The sequence below is a fragment of the Rousettus aegyptiacus genome, unplaced genomic scaffold, assembly GCF_014176215.1.
Source record: "Rousettus aegyptiacus isolate mRouAeg1 unplaced genomic scaffold, mRouAeg1.p scaffold_m13_p_17, whole genome shotgun sequence".
NCBI classification, from domain to species: Eukaryota; Metazoa; Chordata; class Mammalia; order Chiroptera; family Pteropodidae; genus Rousettus; species Rousettus aegyptiacus.
In genome coordinates, this window is record NW_023416292.1 from 19,349,509 (window position 1) to 19,370,146 (window position 20,638).

General features: G+C 53.4%; 1 protein-coding gene across 1 annotated transcript; it reads right to left on the bottom strand.

Annotated features, from left to right (window-relative positions):
• Positions 1 to 205: 205 nt before the first annotated feature.
• Positions 206 to 16,269, bottom strand: FASLG (Fas ligand). Its single transcript, XM_016147176.2, has 5 exons — positions 16,165 to 16,269; positions 7,439 to 7,971; positions 6,810 to 6,855; positions 2,617 to 2,673; positions 206 to 1,414 (listed from the first exon to the last, which is right to left on the bottom strand). The coding sequence occupies exons 2-5, from the start codon at positions 7,784 to 7,786 to the stop codon at positions 1,020 to 1,022; spliced, it is 846 nt and encodes a 281-aa protein (XP_016002662.2). The 5' UTR covers positions 7,787 to 7,971; positions 16,165 to 16,269; the 3' UTR covers positions 206 to 1,019.
• Between the last annotated feature and the right edge of the window lie 4,369 nt (positions 16,270 to 20,638).

Sequence of the window (20,638 nt, forward strand, 5' to 3'; positions counted from 1 at the left end):
GGGCCCTGGGAGGTGCGGAGGAAAGAGAAGGCGGCGAGGAGAGGCGAGCCCGGCAGAGGTGGGGACATAGCTTCGCGGTTCTTCTCACCCCAGCCTGTTCTTCAAGCGCCCTTATGTCATAATGAACAAGCCGTGGGAGAAAGAGATATTAAGGGAGAAAAACAAAAATTAGTGATTTCCAAAAAGTACATTCATAACGCTTAACTGTTATTCTAAAATATAGCTTTTATTACACATATTCTCTTCATCAAAAAGGCACAAAATAGATATAAATATTGGTTATATTATAGAGAACAGCATCGCTAGCTGACGAAGGGTTTTGAGGACTGTTAGAGTTGGTTGCCAAGAAGCATTCGAAACCCACCACCAAACGCACCCTGTGTTTCCCTAACACGTCCTTCGCTACCTCCCCTTTCTAATTACACACCTCGCCTGGCCCCTCACACACACACACAACACACACGCACACACACGCACACACACGCACACCTATGATTGCACTAGAAATATACATGCTGTGCAAGGAACGGACTGGGTCCCCCGAGGCCTCCCTTGCTCCTCCATTAGCATCATCTGGCCTTCCGGTCCTTTAGCTTATCATTTACGCGAGCCTCGTCTTCTTCTCCATCTCTCAGGCACTCGTGTCCCCCCACACTTCTGAAAGACAGCCTCCCCTGAGGTAGACAGTAGACCCACCACCAAGAGGTGAGTTAAAAGGTGTCCCGTTCGATGTGCCAAACACTCTCGGCCACTTAAGCCGCGTGCGAATCACCCCGGGAGCTGCTCTCCCCGCGTCTGCTTCTGGCCGTGCAGCCCAGGGTGTTAGGTCCATGAGTTACGTTCATCCTCCTGCCCAGCTCACGGATTTTAGGTGGCACGAGGGACTGCTGGACGCTGTGGCCTCAAGACCCTTTCGGTTTGTCTTTTCACTTGGCCTCCAGTAGGCATAAGAAGACTCTCCTTCAAGACGACATTCTCAATGGCTGCAACGTAATGGAGAGAATCCCAAAGTGCTTGTCCTAGAGCTTATATAGGCCGAAAAATGTCTTAGATTCCTCAAAGCTGACCAGGGAGAGCTCCGACACATTGACGTATACGTGGTCAGCACAGGTGAGATTGAACACAGCGCCCAGGTAGCTGCTGCGGGCCCACATCTGGCCGGTAGTGCAGTAGTTCATCATCCTCCCCTCCATCAGCACCAGGTCGTGGGGATACTTAGAGTTTCTCATGTAGACCTTGTGGCTCAGGGGCTGGTTGCTGCAGGACTGGCCCCGGAAGTACACCTTGGAGTACAGGAAGTACAGCCCGGTGTCGTTGATCACAAGGCCGCCCTTCTTATACTTCACCCCGGAGATCAGGGCAATTCCGTAGGTGTCTTCCCACTCCAGGGGCATGGACCTGGAGTTGGGCTTGCCTGGAACCAAAGGAGAAAGGGGCTTTCAGCCAGAAGCACCCTGCACCCGACAAACCACGCGTCCATGGCCCAGCCGCGGGCTCTTTCTTGAGCAAATGTTTTTTTCCCATCGCACCGTTGTCGCACTGCCTGCCTCGATGTGATCATCCACACAAGTGGAACCCGGTGATACGTAGCCCTCATCAACCACAGCGAGAACGCGGTGATACGTAGCCCTCATCGACCACAGTGAGAAGTGACTGATGATTTTAGCTCTCTGGAACGAAGGTCGTGTGACCTTCAGGACTGGCACCCACACAGTGAGGCCTCGCGATCCCTCCCTGGGGGGAAAAGCCGACCCCAGGGAACTCTAAACGTCTAACGTGGGAAAGACCTCAGGGATCACTGGTCTGACTCCTCGCCTTCGGTGCCCCTCTTTGGGCTACGATCCCCTCTCCTCTGTATCTGCATAGCATTATTACACACCTCAAGCAGAAAATGCTCTCCAGCACTGAAACGATGGCTCGTGTATGGCCTCGCCCCGTTCCATTTTACGTTCCTTGAGGGCAAAAACCATGTGCTGTTTATCTCCTTGCCCCCAAAGCGTGGCGTGCGTGCATGTGCACACACGCCCTCTGTAAATGTCAGTCAGTCTACCCTGGATCATTCTACAGCCTCTGCCCAAATAATTCCAGGGCCAGCAGGACACCACTTCCCGTGATACGTATCCGCTTGTCGGATGTTCACGGACTTCACACGCGCGTGCCCAGACCACGCTGCTGCCAAATCACTTCTCTGCGCCCCAAGACCGCAGGCCGGGCGTCCCCTAGTGCCAAGGCCTCTCCTCTCACTTCCATTTCTGCTCTTAGACAAAGCCGAGAGAGGCTCTTCCAGGAAACCAGTGGAGCGCTGACCCGAGTAACGTGCCACCCCCACCTCGCCAGCTCTCACGTCCGGGACCCAAGCCTTCCACCCTCCTGGGCTTTCTGGAATGACGAAAAGCATCAGCTGCTACTGGCAGAGACGATGCCCAAATCACGCCACTTCTCCGGCTCAGAACTGGGCCCTGCCCAGCCTGGGGGTTCGATATGTGCGTGAGCGCGACCTGACTAGGTGTGACTCCTCCTGCTGGCCACCCCAGAGGACAGTAACGGAAGCCCAGCAGCCTCTCCGCGTCCTGCCGCAGGCTTCCCCCAGCCCCACCTGCACCTCCACATACACACCTGTCAAATGGGCCGCTTTCCTCGGCTCCTTTTTTTCAGCGGGTGGGCTGGGGTGACCTGTGTCACAGAGAGATGAAAGAGATATGTAAAACTGAGATACCAACTCTCCTTCCGGTGGCGGTGGCATTCTCACTGGGGTATTTAACTAAAAGAGATCGTCTTAAAGTATAAATGACAACAGCCTAACACATGCAAATCACACAAGTCCAACTGGTGCAACTCACGGTCGCCTGCATTTCAGAAACAGAGGCAAAAAAAAAAAAAAAACCAGATTCACATTGCTGTGTGTATCAATCCTAATGCTCCAATAAAGCGGCACAAAGGCTGGTTGACAAAGGGCTGTCATATCAGTTACTGCGCTGAGCACCTGCCGCAGGCCTCAGAGACAGAGATTATCATGGCACCTCGCACAGGCGAGGTGAGCGCCACAGCTGGGCGGCTCGTCTGTCCGAGAAGACTGAGCGAGGCCGAGCCTCGGTCTCCTGCCACCAGATCCGGGGCTCCTTCCGGTCTGGCCCTGCCGTCTCTGGGACGCTGCAGCACAGAGGCCAAAGGCAACAGCCACCTCACCTCCTGGCCTCTGGGGTCTTGACCCGGTGGCATTCTGCAATCTGCCCGGAATTAATTACACTGCGGCCTCATGCAGCTGAAGCGGCCCCCTGCGGATCATGCGATGGCCCCCCACGGATCGTGCGATGGCTACACCTCCCCAGCAGCTGGTCCAGCCCCCTCTCTCCTCTGTCACTGGGAAGGGTCCCTGCGCACTTCAGGAGTTCCGGCGTGACCTGAACGCACAGCTTCCCTTCCTCCACGCCCTCGCTCGCTCTGCTCTCTCTGCCCAGGAGGCGCCCCCCTCCCCCCACACACACCTCTCTGTCTAGTTTCTATCAACCCTCCAGATACCACCGGAAATCGCCCTTCCTCTGAGAAACCCTCCCAAGCCTTTTTAATCAAATATGGTTTCTTCCTTCCTTTGAAACCCAGAATCACTCTGTCTTCACCTCTCTTGTCAATTCCGACTCGCCTTTTCCGTGGTAACCCTATAACCTCTTATTCCTCCAAATAAGCGGGAAATTCCTTACTCTTATGTTTAATCCGCTAGAGTATTCAGCTCAGTTTCTAACACAGGGCACGTGGCCAGTTAATGCTTGTTAAATTAAATTGAAAGAGCTAAAGCCGACGAGAGTTTTCGAAATAGACACTGCTCCTCTGGGTTCAAGTGTTTAACTGAACACAGCTATCACTCGGCGAATGAACGGAGCTAAGAAATTCAAGAAAGAGTCCTAGAAAGGCACTCGTCCACGTCAGGCTCGGTGTGTTTAGCCTGGAACACTCACATATGGCATAGGAATGCCCCAGCCAGCCGAGGACGTGACCTGAGCCATCGTCACTTCTGTCGCCACCCGAGACCACCCACCACGAACGAGGTGTCAGCGAGCAGGAAGGGCAGAGCTGAGCGGCGTCCGCATTCCTACACCACAAGCCAGCTGCACGGCGCGTCTGGCATTCGGCTCTGCGCTGACAGGAAGTGGAACCGAGCGCCACACGCCGCACATCTCTGTCCCTCAGAGAGGCTCGTGGGGTGTGAGTCTCACAGGAGGTACCCAGTAAAGATACCCGCTGGATAAATCCTGGAATAAGGGGGCCAGAAATCCATCCTGCACTGCGGGGAAGACGGTTTCCTGCCTCAGGGTCTTTGCACATGATATTTCCAGCCCTGGAATGCTTTTCCCTCTCCTCCCGCCCCCTCTCCCACGCGCCTCCCCCTTCCCCACACACACTCCTTAGAGGGGACTTTCCAAACCGCTCTGTCTCAGGTACAGGTAGTATACTGTGAAATGAGGCTGCCTGTTTGCTTGGTTTTGTTTATCTCTTCCAGCTTGCTCCGAGCTCTCCAAGGGCAGGCCCCTCGCCTGTCCTGTTCTCGGCGGTCACCCCCACCCCACCCCCGCCCTGCCTGGACACCCAGCCTGGCACCTTGGAAGCACTCCAAGGACATTTGTGAATGAGTTAACTGTGGAAACACGGAAAATAAAAAAGAAGCACATAAAAAAAAAAGTTTTAAAAATGTGTAATAGTACCTCCCAGGGAAAATCACGGCTCATGTGTTGAAGAATAAATCCTTCTAGTTCTTTTTAAGAACGTAAAACTATGCATATGTATGTATAGAGTTGATATTGAGCGAAACCTGCTGCCTTAGACCTTGTCTTTTTATCTGACGCTGTAGAACACACGATCTCCGTGGCTTTAAGGGTCCTCGTACACGATTTTCACTTGCTGCATGTCATGCTCCCTCCTGAATACACGTATTTAACTAATCTCTTATTAAGAGGCATTTTAGTTTCTTCTGAATTGTTGACTATAAACAGCCTTAGAAAGAGGTGATACGCATTCTTATATTTAAAAATTTTCAGGTGCGTCTCTGATTATGTTCTTAAGATAGAATCTTGGTGATGAGATTACAGAGTAAATTGACAGTTTTAATCCTTTGATATATTGCTCCAAACTGCTCTTAAGAAAAAGTATAGCAATTTACATGCCCAGGGGCTGTGACTAGTGTTTGGCAGGCCCTTTTCTCTCACATTTTTAGCAATTCGAGTTTTTTATTTTATTTTTTAATCTTGAGTAATTTGATGGATGGAAATGGGTATGTCTTGTTTTAATTCACATCTCTTATCTAATTAGTAAAGTTGCTAATTTGATTTCCGTGTGATAATTCACCAATTTCTGGTCGATTTGAGTTGATCTAGGGAAAATGGTTCTTTTTTGGGGTTGGTAGAGCTGACTCATTCTGTTCACTTGACTTTTAATCACTAAAATGACTCCAGAAAGTGGGTGAAAGATGAGTAATTAGGTACCTGCTTCACCAGCCACATTCCACTGATTTTTTGAAGCTATTTTAGTTTAGAAACCTTCCAGATGCTTTATTTTTCCAGCAAATATTTCTACTCTGGTTTGTGTGCATTTGGACTTCCTAACACTTGGGGACTCAGAACCAGAACTGGGGACCAGCGCATCCTGAGGCTGGTTCCTGTGAGAGCCTGCATTGCAAGGCAGCAGGGTGACGTGGGTCCCCGGCAGTGGGCACGTGCTGAGGAACTGGGTGGCCAGCGCTGCCTCCTGCTTTCTTCCCAGTTTCTAAGGGCGAGATTTGCTTATTGCCTTCGCAGATATCTTGCTCATCTTTTTTGTTTCTCATCCCATGATCATCGTACGGAGATGGGAGTTGCCTTACTTCACGAGGCACCGGTCCATATCCGGTAAGTCCTGCCGGTGCCAAGGCACGGGCAGCCTGTGCTCCCTCTAGGCCCAGTTCCACACCAGTGGTCTTGGGAATGTCACCTAAACCGACTGGTATTCTGTTTCTCTTTGGAAAAATGATTTTCTTAAGATAAAGAGATGACTGGACCAGATGCTGTCTGAGCTCCCTTCCCACTCCTCCCAAATCTCAAGTTCAAGGACTCTCCGTTGAACAAGCTAGAGCACCCTAAATCTATCCGCCCACCATTTCCAAAACTATGCCCTGACATTTCATTAGGTCCACGTTCAACATGGCCTCTCCTCCCTGTCCTGGTGTTCACATTAAAGGGAGCTCGCGATGGCCTCCGTGGCGAAGCTGGGCTGCCTTCGACCACGGCTGACGTCCAACCCCAAGCTTTCCAGTGACAGCAAAAGATCCATCCGAAAGTGGATAGTTGATTTCCCACTTTTTAAAAGCTTAAGTATCTCCTGTAAGATACGTTTTAGAAAAGCTTGACTCTTGAGAAACCTCTCAGAGAGTTTAAAGGGAAGAAGACCTTTCTCAGAAACACCTCTCTCTGCCCCAACATCACCCCTCTCCCAAGGAGTTACAGACACCGCCTGGTGTACAGGGACCAGGAGGCCTGGGGGGGGGGAGGGGAACTGACCTAGGACCAGCTGCTCAGGGGACAAAGTCCAAGGTTGTATATGTGTCTCTTCCCAGAGACAATTGGAAATTATTTTGAATTATGTACAGTAGTCAGACACTGATCTTGAAGAACTGAATTCACTTCATAGTTGAGGGCAGCCCAAGGCACCGAAATGACCAGAGATTCAGAATTCGCCTGGATCCCCAGCGCCTTCGAGCGGATGGGACGCAAGGCTGTCCGTCCCCATGTTCGGCGCTGAGGACCGTCTCTGGAGACTTGGTGTGCGCACACAAAAAGACTCACCTATCTGCTTCTCCAAAGATGATGCCACATGCTTTTGGTTGGTGGACTGGCAAAGAGAAAGAAAAAAGACGAATAATGAATATAAAGATCTTGAAGCAAAGGAGGCAGGATTGTCAAATAAGTCAAGCCCGGAAAGAGACTCCAGGGACTTCGGGCCTCCCCTAGCTCTGCCCCTGCCTGAGCCCTCGTGCCTCCCTGGGCTTTGGTTTTGAGATTTGAAACAGTTTTGATAGTTTTAAATATTTTGACTTTTTTTTTTTCTTTTTTTAGTTTGGCCATTTGAACGAATTCACTTCTAAGCAAGACTCGAAGTCCCTCTTCTTTCTTGAATCGCTACGTGCGTGTGGCTCAGCAGGCCGACGTGCCAACGGACAAAGGGAGACCCGGGCCCGCCAGCCCCGTTCTGACCCTGATCCTTTTACCCCACAGAAAATACTCCTTTGGCTCCCAGGAGTCTCCCATTCTCTGTCCGTAGGAGAGAAGGTATAGAATGAGCTGTTTCTAAGACGGGAAAACCAGGGCCGGGAAGCGCTTTGCAAGACGGCGGCCCGCGGTGCCGGCCACCGTCCCCCCCCCCGGAGCCCTCTGAGGCCCCGCGGGCGCCGCTGACCACCCGCACGCCGGCTTACCTCTCTCAGTTCGGCCAGCTCCTTCTGCAGGTGGAAGAGCTGAAACATCCCCAGCCCCAGGGCGACCAGGGCCACCAGGATCATGAAGAACATCACGAGGAGACACAAGCCTGTGTTGTGGTCCCTGCTCTTCTTCAGAGGTGGCAGCGGCAGCGGGGGCAGAGGTGGCAGCGGCGGTGGAGGCGGCGGCAGCGGCGGTGGAGGCGGCGGCGGTGGCCTCCTTTGACCAGGCCTCCTGGGCACCGAGGCCGGACAGGGGAGGACTGACCCCGGAGGAGCCCAGGGCGAGCTGGCGCTGCTGTCCACCCAGTAGATTTGGGGGTACGGGTAGTTTAAGGGCTGCTGCATGGCAGCCGGTGACTCGGGAAGGCCCCCAGCAAAAGGGTTTTCCTTCTTCTCAATCCTGTGCAGTCCCAGGGGTCAAAGAGGGGAGCTTTGCCGCTGACTGACGGAGAGAGGGGAGGCCGGCTCTGCCTTTATAGTTTCCATAGCTGAGGGAAACACCTCTCTTTCGTTCGCTCTTTTCGTTCTCTCTGAGAAGCAGAAAGAGACACCCACTCACTTTGCATCTGAAGCCGAGATGCCTCAAGAAGCTCAGAGCAAACCCCAGGAAGTTTCCACCCACAAGTCAAAGCCCCAATGGCTGCTCGAGGGGCCTGAGAGGCTGCTGGGGTAGGCTGGCCCCTCGGGCACCACCCTGGGGCTTTGGCCTCTGCCCGGCCACCAACACGGTGGCCACAGGGCACGTTCAGACGCTGAAGAGTGAGAGCTTTGAGCCGAGGCCACAGGTGTGGTTGCACTTCTTACCTTCTGTGTGAGGGAGTCCCCCCCTGCTGCCATCCCTTCCCCCCGTCCAAGTTCTCTGCCCCAGACCCTGACCCTGCCTAGCACCACAACATTGTAATTTCAGATAAGCAATAAATAACTTTGAGGATAAGTATGTTCTAAATATGACGCGGAATATACGGAAGCAATCATTCGCTGTTTATCTGAAGCTCAGATTGAACTGACCATCCTATTTGTTTTTTATCAAAACAGCGACTCTACCTGGACATTTTTTTTTCTTCAGAATCTTGCAACGATTACACTTTGTCTTCTCGCATCCAGAGCTGTCATTGAGAAGTCTGTGATCCCTCCAACTTCTACTCCTTTGGGGGCATTTCGCTTGTTTCCTCCAGAAGCTGAGCGGCAGAACACCCAGCCGAGGCTGGCTCGTGTCCAAAGGCTGAGCTCCTTCTCTGGTCTTCTTGCATTTGCCCCCTTCTCTACTCCCACCTCCCCAAATCTGACTGCCTCAGGGAAACCTGCAAGATGTTGAAGGCTTTTTGTCTCCCTTTAGTAGGTAGACAGCCACACCTGCTTTACGCTTCAATTAGTCCTTGTCCCTGAGAGAAAGTTGACTTCGACCTTCTTTTCTGGTATGAAAGGTGAGCTGGGGATGAGCTATTAGCCATAACTCTTGTTTCTCTAAGTTACACCGGGTTGAGGGGCAAAATCAAGAGGCCGTGGATGGCAGTAGCAACGGGGTCAAAATCATCCTTCAGCCCTGCTCCCTGACACAACCGTGGCATCTCAGGACACTTCCTTTCCTTCCTGCCCCCTTGTATATCAGTCGGGGGTCTGGTCAGGAAAACAGATGCCACTCCAGAAAACAGATGCAACGTAATAAAAGGAGTAACACAGGAATTAAAAGCTGGGCAAGCAGAGGTCAAGAAGGCCCCTTCTGGAAGATTCCGAAAGGCAAAACTCGTGTTTCAATCGATAGTTTTAGCTGCAGGTGATCCTTCAGAGGACGCGAGAGGGCTCTGGGGAAACAGCACCCCACCTCCGCGGGCTCCCACGTGCCTTTCGGTAAGCCGTCGTGGCAAACAGTGGCCCTCGCCCTGTTCCACCTGCCAAATCTCATGGCGCTGCTCCGTCACCAGCAGAAGCCAGTTGGGGCTCTGCTTGCGAGGGGCTGTAAGAGCTGTAATTTCTAAGTTTTATGCTCGTAGGGACGGGGAAGAGGGTCAAAGGACAGGGACGGCGCTGAGCACGAACGAATTACAGAGGCTACGCTGTGTCTAGTTCACTCACTGTGCACACTCTCCACACATACGTGTCAAGAGAACTCACGAAGGCGGGAGGGTCCCGGGTCAGGAACGGGACGTGGCGGGAATTAGCGCGACCTCATTCAGGGACGTGTTGTGTGCCCCGTCTCCCGATGACGCCGCGGCCGACTTTATTATGAAGCGTGACGACGTTCCATTACCTCTGCCTCTCGGCGAGAAGGGTCACGTCCCTCCTGTAATCGCCACTGATTCAGACGGAAATCCGATCGAGTAGGGCTGGTCACGCCTTCTAAAGAGATCCTCGGAGTTAGGATTCTCTCTTGTAATACTCTGGGGCTTTTCCCTTCGGTGCTCAGCACGATTTTGTGTGTGTGTGTGTGTGTGTGTGTAAAATCGTGTCACCTTCTGCACTCTGCTGTATCCCCAGCCCAGCTGACGTGTCCCCAAGAAATAAATATGGAAAAATTCTAACCAACTCATAGGTTTGGGGCCCTCAAACCTTGCGACAAGTCAGAAGACACTTGAGGGGAACCATGCAGGCTTATTCGCAAAGATGTCCACTTCCATTACGATCTCACGGGGTCCCAGGGCACTCTTTGGCCTTCCCTGCCTCCAGATGACCTTCCAGCACCCCAAGGCTCGTCCCAAGAAGCCGAGGAAAGACTGTCCCCTCTTCCTGGCTCAAAGGTTTAATACCTTTCAGCACACTCACTGTTTCTCTCATGAGATTCTCCAAGTTCTGCTGTAGGTGCAACCTCGTGGCTGCCCTTGACCTGGTCAAGTTCAGGCTGAGCTCTGCGGATGGGCCATCTTTTCTTCCGGACCCTCCTACGCACACCGTACCCCTATGTGCACAGCCGGACAGGAGCCAGTGGTCACACATTGACGGCGACTAACTGTCTCGATTCCCCAAAGAGAAATGGCTAAATGGGAATTCTAAGCCAAGAACAGTGCCCGGCATTAGAGACGCCCAGTAAGTATCTGCTGTGCAGACGAATACAGATGAGCAAACCGATGCTCCGATAAGTCGAGTGACTTGCCTAAGGTCACACAGCCTGTTGGTGTTTGAGCCGAAATTCTAACCCAACAGGGCGCAGCGTGAGAGTGACTAGGTTCGAGCCAGGAGCAGCACCCCCAAGGGCACGGGGCTGTGGGCCCACTGCCTGCAGGGGAGCAAGGAAGTGGGATGGGGTGTGAGGCACACCCCAAACAACATCTATTAAGACTGGCAATGCCTGGGGCTTGCGGGTTCTTTTATGAGCCCCTTATTGATGTTTGAAACACTTCACTGCAAAAACATGTGTCATGGTGGGTTTGTGGGAAAGTCAGATGCTCTGAAGACGGGCTCAAATGTCAAAGTCGTTGTTTCTGTCACCCACCGCTTCCTTTGAGCGTCTAGCAGCTGCTGGTCAGGGCCGTGCAGCTGGATCCTCGAGAGCCTTGCACGCCCCGGGGCCAGTCTCACAAGAAGCAAGTTTTGCACACGCAGCGCCCGAGCCTGGGCCGTGCTTCACGGACCTCGCGACAGCAGGAAAAGGACAGCCTCAGCCCACAGAGTGATGCGTGAGCGCCGGGCCTGGTACCCCTTTGCTGCTTCACAGACGAGGCCCCCCCCCCGCCCCCTCCCAGCCTGGTTTGCAAACCGGCTGCAATTCTGTCTCCCCCACGGGGAAGGGACACGGCTGGAGAATCTCGGTGCCGGGACATCGCGGAGATCGCCTTACCGCGTCCCTGGCTTTGCAGACGCGGCCCTGAGCCCCACAGAGGTGAGCGAAGGGGTTTCCCCCCAAGACCACAGCCGGAGTGGGGAGCGTCAGAAAGCAAATCTGTGCTGTCTCCTCGTGCTCCCCACGCCCTCGCCTCCGCCTTCACTACGTGGACATGACGAGCAGCGGCCACGTGCCCTGGTCAGTCCCAGCCACACACGCGTGGAGCACAGCCGTGATCACAGCACCGGCTCCTGAAGGAGCTCGTGGTTTGGGGGGCGGTGTCCCCCGTGAAGTCTTCACGTTCCCTCGGGCGCGCACACACCCTTGCCTGTCCCTCGGCGTCAAAACCCTAACTCGATATTCCGTTGACAGGGGAGAGGAGGAAAAGGGCCGGGAAGGGGAACGTCCATGTAGCAGCCGTCGTGTGCCAGGCCCTGTGCTAACAGCTCTACGCATTCCCTTGTCTGACCCTCGAGCAGCCTCCTAAGATAAGTTTTATCACGTCCATTTTACAAATGGTTGAAGGAAGGTAAAGAACCCATGAGGTGGCCGCGCTTGCTCTGAGTTCCGGTCTTAAACATCCCCACTGGCCGATAAGGAGACCGAAGCTCAGGAGGTTAAGAGTGTTTCCAAAGTTCTACACTCGACGACTAAGTGACAGAGCCTGGATTCGGCTCCAGGGCCCATCGGCCGCGGAGTCCTGCTGGGCCGGCTGCTGTCCTCCCGGGCCGGCCCTCCCGCCCAGACCCTCCTCTCTGTGCCAGGGCCGTGGCGCCTGCTGGAGTGCCCCGCCGGCCCGCCCCGGCGCCGCCCTGGCTGACTGCTGTCCCGCGCGGCCTGACCTTGGACTGGCGGCTTCCGAAACCCGCCCCTGCCCTGCAGCACATCTGGTCTGTCCTCATCCCAGCCGAACTGGTTTTGATACACAGGGAGACGCCCGAATGCAGCCCCGGAAAAGTGGCCGCCGGCTGTCTGACGGCTTCCGCTTCGCGCTGACCTGGCCCACGAGCGTCCCGACCCCACGAAGCTCTGGGTCCCCGCACCTCTCATCTCCCACATGTCAGGGCTCCTGGGCCCCTGCCCCCTGGGCCTGGCACTGCTCAGGCTCCCGCCCGCTAAGGGTGGGGACTCCAGCTACGGGGCGAAGGTCCGGGGGTTCCCTTCACCTCGCACCCGGCCCCGTCTGTCTGTGCGCGCAGGGCCGCAGCGGGGCCTGCAGGGCCGGGCGGAGGACGAACACAGCCGAGCACACGGTAACGGGCCCCCGAGCGGCCTCGCCCCCGGCGCTCTGTCTCGTCTGCTTCAGCTCCAGGGTGAGGGGGGCGGGTGGCCGCGGTGGGGGCGACAGCGAGGAAGTGGTCGGGGGGCGGCAGAAAGCACTTGCTTTTGCAGGAGGCCTCGAGCCAGCAGCGAAGGGTCCTGACCTCTGCGCAGAAACCTCTTCTCCCGCGCCGTGGCCCTTCTCGGGTCTGCAGACATGCAGTCTTCGGTTCTTCCCGTCTTCCTACACCCCCTGGACAGCGCCCCGGTATTCACAGTCACGGGAGTTAGGACTGAAGTTAATCCCAACACCCAGTGCTCTGCTCATCCATCCATCCATCCATACATTCATTCATCCATCCATCCATTCATTCATTCGCTCGGCACTGACCGTGCGCCCTGCGTCGAGCATGGACGCCACCCTGGGTTTCCGCACGATGTGACCGTCCAGGATGCGTCCCAATCGTCCGGCCGGAAGTCCGAGGTGAGAGATGGACCCGAACTGCACAAGCATCGTGGCCGGCAGCACATGACCTCCGTCAGGCAAGTACCTCGGGGCCTTAGACGTCGCGCCCGTGAATTCAGAAGTCTCCGGCGTGGGGACATCTCCCCGCTCCCCACCTCGTGCTGTCGATGCTTGCCACACGCGGGGGGCTCTGCTCACGGCTGGGGGGCGGCGTCAGCACAGGTCGGTGGGCACTGGGCAGTCGATTGTGTCCCAGAAACTACGTCTAGTCCACGCCGAATCCGAAGATCCCCACGACCTGGTGACGTCTCTTGTCCTGAAAGAACGGCTGAGAATTATTGTCCCTCGCTCCCCTGGGGTGGAGCAGAAAGGCTCTTTTAATCTAATCCTTACTGTGCCTGATTTTTGCCATCTACGAACGTGGAGGTGGTGCCGGCAGAACACTGTGGGCTGTGAGTGTCGGCTAAAAATCAAGCACTTCGGAGAGGGAACAGGCGGTGCGAGAGAGACAGCACTTAGTCCAAACCCTGACTCTACAGACGAGACTCCTGAGACCCAGGAACAAAGCGAGGCTCTCAGGCCGGCCCGGGTCGTGGGCGGCAGAGCTGGGGCCAAACTCTGCTTCCCGGCGTCTGGCAAGGGCGGGGGCGTCCCGCAGCGGGCTGCACCCGCCCGGGGCTCGAACCACACGCCGTGTGTCTCCATTCAGAGCGCGATGCTCTCTCGTCCCCAGAGAACTGGTTTTAGAAACTTTACCGTGCTTCTCGATTGCCTCTCTGGGCTGGAACAAATGAGGTGGTAGCTGACAGTTACCCTCCCCTAGAAAACAGCCAACTTTCTAAAAAGAAAAAAAAAAAGGCTCCCATGTGAAGCCGGGAGGGTGGCGGGGAGGGGACACCCCATCTCGGGAGCCCAGGCCTGAGAGCACAGGCGGAGGGGAATGAGGGTTCCCGTGTGGACGCGCCCCCAGGAGGGAGGGGCAGGCATCCTCGCGCACAGCGGCGCAGGGTGTCCCGTGACCGCCGTCCTGGTATCTGGGTGACAACAACGTTCCAGTTTTCCTCGAGGAAACACTTGTCCCCTCGCCGCCCCGTTCACGTGGTTCGGTTGCACCTGGTCCCACCTAGATGTCGTCATGCTCCCGGGGGTGGGCACAGGACTCAGACTCAGCCACTGACACCCAGCGCCCCGAGCTGGGCCATCACTGGGCGGCGCTGGGACCTTTTCTGGACGAGCTCCGGACGCTGGGCTTGTCCGTAACGTCTGGGGTGGGGTGGGGGACCTGGACCTGCTGGTCAGGTCGTCAACGTGGGCGTCCGAGGACAGCAGCCCTGAGAGACAGGTGAAGACGTAACCCGGCGACATCACGGTCTTGGAGGTCTGCCCTGAATTCTGGAAGTCATACGATCGTCTTTTTTTTTTTTTTTTTTTTTTTAGTGCGAGCCTATTTGAGTTGGGTTTCTGTCACTGGAAAGAGGCCTAATCGACACACGACGAGGACACGTTAGCTGAGAGAGAATAAGTCCCAGCGGGCGGGTCGCGGGCCTGTGTCCTGCCACCTCCCGGGCCGAGGCGAGGCCAAGCCCGCCCCCATGGGGGTGCTGGCTCTAGTCAGGGTGCCCGGGGGGGGGGGCAGGCAGAGCTCACCAGTGCTGGGCGGACAGCTCGTCCCCACCCACCCAACCTTCCAGTGAGGTTCGAGGTGAGAAAGTGAAACTGCCTTTGATGAGGCTTCGCCTCCCCGACTCCCACAGCGCTTTCCAGGGCCCCCGGGGACGCTGCACCGAAGACACCTGCGCCGGGGTTCGCCAGCCACGTTCTCTCTACTGCTGAAACCCGAGTTTCCTCCATGTACAGCACACGTCCTGGCCTCCAAGTCCTTCCCTCCCTGACGACTGTCCCTATCTGAGTCCTTCGACAAAGGCACAGCACGAGCCGTTCACGACTTCCTTTTTTTAGCAGATGCCTTGACTTCCTGTCGCCTCTCCTGGCTGATTTCCTGCTCATCATCAGCGCCTCCCGCTGCGTGGCGTTGGAGGAGGGGGGTACATCACAGGCCGGTGAGCCCCCACGAAGCCAGGAGCCCCCAGGGAGCAGCAGGCTCCACGTCCCACTGCGGGCACCCCGTCCTGAAGGAGCTTCCGCAGCGGACCAGCGCAGGGGGCCTTGTCTGGAGCTCGCAGATCGTAGCAAGGCTGTCAGGCTATGGGCAGTCAAGGGACACGGCGCCTTCCGAAGCTCACGCCGCATCGTGTGCTCTGCCGACCGGCTCCGTCTATTCGAAGCGTGTTTACGAGGTCTGCTGGCGAGTCCCCTGTCCAGCGTGGGACCCGTACAGGTCGGCGGTCACCAGGCGTGGGCAAGGACAAGGTGCGAGTCACAGGGTCCTCTGAGTGCACCATGCATTGCTGAGCTCCTGCCTCTACGCTTACGCTGCCTACCTTGGGGTGGGGGGAGGGGTTGGGGGTGAGGGTAAAGAGATGGCTGGTCATCACCCTCGGGGCACCCGGAGGAGCAAGGCAGCACTGGAGTAGAGAGGGCCTCGCGGAACAGGAGAAGCGGATCCGTAGAGAAGGTGTTCCTTCTGTGCAGGGTTGTTTGTACCTGAGCGGGCGCAGCCGCGGGCCTCTGTGGACGGCGTCTCCCCATTTCTTCCTCACTGGCATAATCTGTGATTCCTGCGAGAACTTTGAAAACAGCCACAGGAGAAGGGTTCTGATGCGGTCATTCCCCTGGTCTTCAGGCCCCGCTTTAGGGGAGACGGGACAAAACATCAAAGGGAGGAGTCGCCATTTCTTTTTCCTCCCGCCACCAACTCCTGTCCCTCCCCTTCCAAAAAATGGGGGAAAAAAAAAAAGAAGAAGAAGAAGGGTTTAAAGCACATGATACTGAACGTGGAATTTTACATCTGTTCGGGCGTGAGAGCTCTTTGCAAACCTGATGAAAGTCGAAGACCCCCCAGACAAATAAGAATGAATGAGAAATTTTGCGCAGAATTCTGGATTTCTCAGACACTCTCTGCCCAGCTCAGATTGAGATGGGCCATCGCAGACCAGTGACCTCAAAGGGGAGGGGCCCAGGCTGCCCCATGGGACCCCTAGGCGGAGGGGTTCAGATTGGACGCCAGGCTCCCTCCCACGCAGAGATGCGCCAGGCGCCGGGTCCGAGAAGCCCCTTGAACAGAGAGATGGATTTCACGTGAGTCCTCCATCTCCAGTTACCTATCCCCCCGGGGCTTACCTCTCTGATGTGAAGTCTTTTTTCTGTAAGGGGCTGTCATCATTTCCCTGGGACAAACACCTCCGAAGGCTGATCTTGTCCTTGACTCACGTCTTCTGAACTCGGTCTCCCTGGCCGTTTGTGTCTTTAGTTTCTTCTGTGCCAATCACGGTTCTAAAACTGCGTTTTTCTCTTATACTTCCTTTGAAAAAAAATTTTTATGTTCTCTAATGAGAAAAGGCAATGAAGAAAATGAGTTAGGGGCTCACTTTTCCCTCCCCTTTGCCTAAAAGGCATCAAAAACTCCCACGGTGCTCACAGATGTTAGAGACAGAATGCAGTTGATTGGCCTGGCACAGAACCAAGGACTCATAAGGACGCACAATCACAACCGAAGGCTACTTTTTAATCCCAGCTAGCTGTCATCTCAAACATAAGCCTGTGGTCACAATGGCAGCTAGACAATGGTTTGGAGGCCACACACCTACTAATTAACCTCCGTGAGCAGGGAAGCTTGTGATGGCGCTTCGGTAACGGCATCTTCATCTGCTGGAGAAAGCCAAGAGGAGATACAAAAATCTCATGGCCTTAATCCCGGGAAAGAAATTAAAATCCTCCTGGTCAGTGACCAGCTGTGGTTGTGAAGCTCACGGCGCTTTGCGCCTCTGGGGTTTTCAGGGCTCTTTCTGGATGGAATGCCCCCCCGATGACCACTTCTAACCCCTCCCCTTCCCATCAGCCGTGATTCCGCTGCCCCGTGGACGCCTACTCATTCTGCAAGACGCAGCTCAACGCCCGCCCTGTTCGGGCAGAGTCGCACCCTCGTCCTTCGTGCCTGCAGCTGTTCACTGTACCGCCACCGGAGACGCGGGACCTGCCGGTCTAGGGAGGAGGGACAGAGACAGACATATAAACAAGTGACTTCATCGTAACATCGCGACGAAAGGTTAGGGACGCGTGTGGAGCGACGAAGAGGGCTGGAACACGTGTTCGTGTGTGTGCTTTTAAACGTGTGTTCAGACGGTTTTTGTCTGAAAGTTAAGTCATAGGAAGGCGCCTGTATACTTCTTCTCAGGCCATCACAAGACAGTGTGACAAGACTCGGACTAGGAAGATGTGAAAAGCCTGGGTTGTGCTACTCAGGACAAGTTTTTCAAAATGGGTTAATAAATGATCCCGTTAGCCCCATTTTGAACTCGGGGTAATAAATAACTCGCTAACAGTTCACGGTTTTCAGATGCCACAGAGAAAGGGCCCTAGGACCTGCAAATATGGGACGAAAGTCCGCAGGTTACAGAGTTGGGAAAAACGAATGCACCTGATCACCAGGGGCGGTCTGTGCACCTGCAGGTCCTTGGGTGGGGGTGGGGGCATGAACTATATTAGTGACCAACGTTCCTCCGTGGGAAACTCGAGAAGTCATTTCCTTAAATTTCATTTGTAGATTGTCTTTTGGTTCCGTGACTCCTTCCATAAACACGGTAGAATGGAAATACGAACCAGCAGCCATGGTTCTAAGACGGATTAATTTACAGCTTGTCAGAAAGAACAGTCTGTGAATTGGGTTAGAGTCGCCATGGGATTGACTGAAGGCGACCTCATCTGAGTAGCAGCCTCAGGCTCTCGCTCCTGCTAACGCAGGGGCTCACGGACCTTTGCAAACGGCCGGCCAGCAGAGGTAGCTCTCAACTCATCTGCACTGCAGCGAAAAAAATAAACACTCGAAAATGCCGTTTTATTTATTTGCCGTAACCATAACCAGGCCACCTGCGATGTGCCAGAGCCAGCCTGGGGTATTTCAGGTGACAACAGCGTCATTGCGCGGGGACAGGGATGCCCGCTGGAGCTCGTCAGGCCCAGTGGGCTCCTGTCACACGTTTGCAGGGCGTTCCGGGGTTACGGGGGGCACCAGAGACTCGGCGGGGGAAAGGAGAGCCGCCATTTCCCTTCTCTGCCGGGCTCGTTATTTTTTAAGAAGAACCTCTTTGATGTGATGTTCATTAGCATCTCCTGCTCCCTCAAGTCGATATTCTTTTTCATGTGGGGATTTTGAGTCATTTTTGTACTTCCTCTTTTAAAGTTCCATTAACCCCAATAAGTAAGAATTCTGATTGCCTGCTCTTGGGCCGGGGGTGGGGGCAGACTTCTCTTTACCACTGATGTTAGCTGCCCGATTCTCAGAATTGGGGCTGTGTGGACCCCCTTCGGGTTAAGGGCTGTGGTGGTCCCCGCCCGGTCAGCAGTGTTCATAAAATATTTTCCTCAACTAATTGAACAAAATACCTTTAAAAGGACTCACATATTTTTATCTGATAACTACATGCTGCAAGTATTCTTCCGACACCCGCTAGACAGGAGCTGGACGTGAGGCAGATGGGCACCAAGCTCATGATGTGCTGCTGCATCCTGGGAGGCTCGGCCCAGACTAGCACAGCAGGAACAAGCGTACACAGAGAAATCCTACCACAGGTGCGTAATGGGGCCAAAACCCATGGACTCCCCTGATTCAGCATAACCAGCTAACTCAGGAAATGTGATAAGGGAAGATACTAGTTCAAAGGTAAACACTAGGTATAATATTGGGTCAAGAATCCAGGCCTAAGGGCTAAGTCGAACAATAATCTTGAAAAGATGATCGATTCACACCTTTAACAGATAAGGACCTAAAGCAGTATAACATCCCAATTGTTAAAAGTGCTGATTCTGAACGTATATTCTCTCTTACGAGAATGAGTTAAGAGGGTGTCTCTTATTCTCTGCAGAGAAAGGGAAAGAAAGAGCATCAAGAAGACACAGACACAAAATCGTCTTGGAGAATTATGACTGAAACAATGTTTCAGAAAATCGTGAAGGAGATCTTGACGTCCACACGGAAGTCAGAGGCCGAGATAGACAGATGTGTAACGGGAGAAATTTCAGAGAATCGTTGGTAGATGCAATGGCATGTTCACACACTCCCTCCTTTCCCTGGGCACGCAGGAGAACTTTATTTCCCAGCTTCCCCTGCAGGTGGGTTGGGACACTGTCGCTACCCTCACATTGCAACTGGAGTGTAAACAGTGTGTCGTTCTGAGGCGGTTAAGAGCAAGCGTGCCTTCTCCGTGCTCTCTTCCCCTCTTGCATCACCCTTTGAGACTATGTGTTCCAAGTGTCATTGTCTTAAGGTTGAGAAGACTCTGTGGCCATGCCATCCTGAACGTGCCTGATCTTATCTGATCTTAGAAGCTAAGCAGGGTCAGGCCTGATCAGTACTTGGATGGGAGACCGCCTAAAAATATCAAGTGTTGTAGGCGTTAAAAAAAAAAAAAAAAAAAAAAAAAGATTGAGAAGGGCCACCCGACCTGCACTGGGCTTTACATAAATGGGAAATATCTTTTATGGTGTTAATCCACCGAGATTAAAGAGTTGATTTGTTACTGAAACATAGCCCAATCCAAGCTGACCAATACAGAACCAAACACACAACAGATTTAAAAACCATGTTGGTTTATCCAAGGAGACAAGCAAGGATGGTTTAATATTAGACGACCTATCAAAATAATAATCGGTTGCATAAGATAATTAAAAAATTGCTGCCTGGATGTTCAAAAGCATTTGATAAAATCCAAATTCTATTCCAAATGAAGAAAAAAATTTAGTAAAACCGTTAAGACATCGGTCTTAAACTAACGGCCACGTCTCTTCCTAAGGAACCACCGTGAGTGCTCCAGTTACTGAACATCGTTCAGAAAGCCCGCACAAATGTAAAAAGAGAAGCCAAAGGAGCTAAAGATGTATGTGTAGAAACACGAAGATACATGAGACGTCGCGGCTAGATTATTTACCTGGAAAAACTAAGAGAAGTGACTGAGAAGAAAATGAGTAGAATTTTGGCAAGATGAACTGTTAAGAAATACATTTAAATAAAAACTCTGTATTTTCAAAAACTCATTGGAAAATATATTGAGGGTGGGGAAACCTCATTCATAAAACAACAAAAACCTGTGTAGTAAACTTAATACAAATTACAGGACTTTTTCAGATTGTTGTACATAATTTCAAGAAGACTTAAATGGAGACATACTATATTCCTGAATAGGAAAACTCAATATTGTAAAATCAACACTAATTCATATATTTAATAAATTGCAAATAAAAGTTTGAAAGAAATTTGAGGAACTTGACAAAGTAATCCTTCATTTATTTTAGATATAGACTACTATGAACATTTTTAAAGAGATGAATAAATGTAGTAGTTAAAATAAGCATGGGCTCAGCAAAAGATAGAAAGGTCATGGAATGGGACAGAAACTCCTGAAACTCCTGAGCTGTAACAAAAAATGGGAGTGGTCAGCACAGGAAGTGGGTGGATATGGAGCAGAGGTCAGGGAACTGGCCTTGGGCCACTCCAAGGTCAAGGGGAGAACAGGTGATCAGGAAGGAGTGGGCATTGCTGAAGGACCTGCCGAGCCCCGAAGCCGGCCAGGGAGTGAGTGGTCAGCTGAGTTCAGAGCTG